The following is a 2500-nucleotide window of genomic DNA, read 5'->3' as shown; positions in this document are numbered from 1 at the left end:
CTAAGTGACTAAGTTAATTTACTGCAGTAGAATTTTGTGGTTCTTTTACTTTACTTGAGTATTTTCATTTTATTCAAATTCATACTTTTACTCCTCTACATCTCTGACAAATGTATCGCAGTAAAAAGTACAATATATCTGTTGATGCATTTGCATCAAACACATGTATTATCCTTCATAATAGCAGTGATGCCCCTAGTGGACACCAGGAGAATAACATGTAGTATCTCTATAATACAGCAGTGATGCCCCTAGTGGACACCAGGAGAATAACATGTAGTATCTCTATAATACAGCAGTGATGCCCCTAGTGGACACCAGGAGAAGAACATGTATGTTATCTCCATAATACAGCAGTGATGCCCCTAGTGGACACCAGGAGAATAACATGTATTATCTCTATAATACAGCAGTGATGCCCCTAGTGGACACCAGGAGAATAACATGTATTATCTCCATAATACAGCAGTGGTGCCCCTAGTGGACACCAGGAGAATAACATGTAGTATCTCTATAATACAGCAGTGATGCCCCTAGTGGACACCAGGAGAATAACATGTATTATCTCTATAATACAGCAGTGATGCCCCTAGTGGACACCAGGAGAATAACATGTATTATCTCCATAATACAGCAGTGATGCCCCTAGTGGACACCAGGAGAATAACATGTATTATCACCATACAAAGAAAACATGAAAAATGACTCAATCTTGTGGAAAATAGTAAAAAGTACAGTTTAGAAGCTCTAGATTTAAAGTCTGATATAATGATTTTATGCTGTAATGGGATCAAGCCTTGTGGTTTTAGTGGGTTTCAATGGGAACTTTTTGTTTGTATTTTGGCTACACAGTTAATTATAGACTTATTATAGGAGCTGAGGTTCAAACTTAAATAGAAGAATAAAATCTCACATCCTTGCCAACATGTGTATGCACATCCAAAATAATCAAAAATTGTAAATGAAAAAGTTCCTAAACCAATTATAAAGTTGGACTGTAATAAATATGAAAATGTGTGTGTGTGTGTGTGTGTGTGTGTGTGTGTGTGTGTGTGTGTGTGTGTGTGTGTGTGTGTGTGTGTGTGTGTGTGTGTGTGTGTTTACCCCTCAGACAGCGGTGTGTTTTCTCCCAGACTGACTCGGCTGCGTACAGAGTAAGAAACCATCTTCTGGAAGGAAACTCTGTCGTAGAAACTCTTCACCGGTCCGGACAGATTCACTGAAACACAAACAGAGAGAGTTAACCTGCATCAACGTCAAACAAATGTTTCTTCATGAAGTCAGGGTAGATGTTCAAAAGAAGACACTCTGACTATGAGGTCGGAGATGTTAGAGGTCCGATCTGTAGGAATAACGACTCTGAATCACTTTGAAATCGATTACAGCGTTTGACTTCCACAAAGGACACACCTGAGCATCCTCGCTCATAGCTCCTCTCTCCTTGAGAAGCATTCTTATGCATGGACGCTGTAGGAGAGAGGAGGCTCACACTAGAGAGGAGGAGGAGGAGGAGCGGAGCGTTTACCCTTCTTGCTGTAGGAGTTGTTGGGCGGTCTGTCCAGCAGGGGGCGACACGGTCGTCTCAGAGGTTTGTCGTAAGCTCCACAAACTCTGCTGTCCGAATACAACGAGCAGCTGAAGAAACCTGCTGAGTCGGCGTCTCTGAGGTCGACGACGGAGCACTGCTGCTCCTCATCACAGCCTGAAACGCAAACACGTCATCATCAGCACTGAACGAGCTTAACTCCCTCACACTGAGGAGAGTGAAGAAAAGACATTTGTTAGAGTATGTGACGTACGTGTGAGACACCAGAGCAGTGCCTGCTGGGAGTTGTAGCTGTTCCTGTTGAGCCAGAAGGAGAGCGTGGGGAGTTTCCTCTGAGGATCCACGAGGACGTCGTCCTCCGACAGAGACTCAAACTTCATCTGAACTGAAACTAGACACACACAAACACACATCATCAATATCTGTATCAACTCTCTATTAGAGCTGCTACCAGTGGAGGGAATGAACAAAGTACATGTACTCAAGTACTTACTTAAGTACAAAAATGATTTTACTATTTTTATTTCATGCCTTTCTTCTTCTAATTGTAACAGAATATTTTTACAGTGTGGACAGTGTGGTATTAGTACTTTTACGAGCAAAAGTATTTTAACTGTGAGGTATTAGTACTTTAACTGTAACATAGTATTGCCACAGTGTGGTATTAGTAATTTAACTAGTACACAGTCTTTATACAGTTTTGTTTTAGGACTTTAACTAGTACAACTTATTTTTACAGTGTGCTATTAGTACTGTTACTGTAACAGAGTATTAGTGCTATTAGTACTCTAACTGTAACAGAGTATTCGTGGTATTAGTACATGGGGGACAGGTGTGAGTTCAGAGGAGATACGAACCCTCCAGAGGAGAACTGAGTTCTGCTGCTGCACAGGAAGAAGAACCAGAACCTCCAGCTGCTGAATCAGCATCTGACAAACAACAACAACAACAACA

The 2500-nt window shown here is 41.3% G+C and overlaps 1 protein-coding gene across 1 annotated transcript in view; it reads right to left on the bottom strand.

Annotated features, from left to right (window-relative positions):
• Nucleotides 1–2500, bottom strand: part of LOC129116483 (thyroglobulin-like) — a 26133-nt gene that overhangs the window by 6832 nt on the left and 16801 nt on the right. Inside the window, 4 exon segments of the mRNA XM_054627355.1 lie at nucleotides 1105–1219; nucleotides 1526–1702; nucleotides 1800–1937; nucleotides 2404–2475. Of these exon segments, the coding sequence (XP_054483330.1) occupies nucleotides 1105–1219; nucleotides 1526–1702; nucleotides 1800–1937; nucleotides 2404–2475 (502 nt within the window).

The sequence above is a fragment of the Anoplopoma fimbria genome, unplaced genomic scaffold, assembly GCF_027596085.1.
Source record: "Anoplopoma fimbria isolate UVic2021 breed Golden Eagle Sablefish unplaced genomic scaffold, Afim_UVic_2022 Un_contig_8695_pilon_pilon, whole genome shotgun sequence".
Classification (NCBI taxonomy): domain Eukaryota; kingdom Metazoa; phylum Chordata; class Actinopteri; order Perciformes; family Anoplopomatidae; genus Anoplopoma; species Anoplopoma fimbria.
Note: the sequence above shows the minus strand (reverse complement) of the source record. Positions and strands in the feature narration are given on the sequence as shown.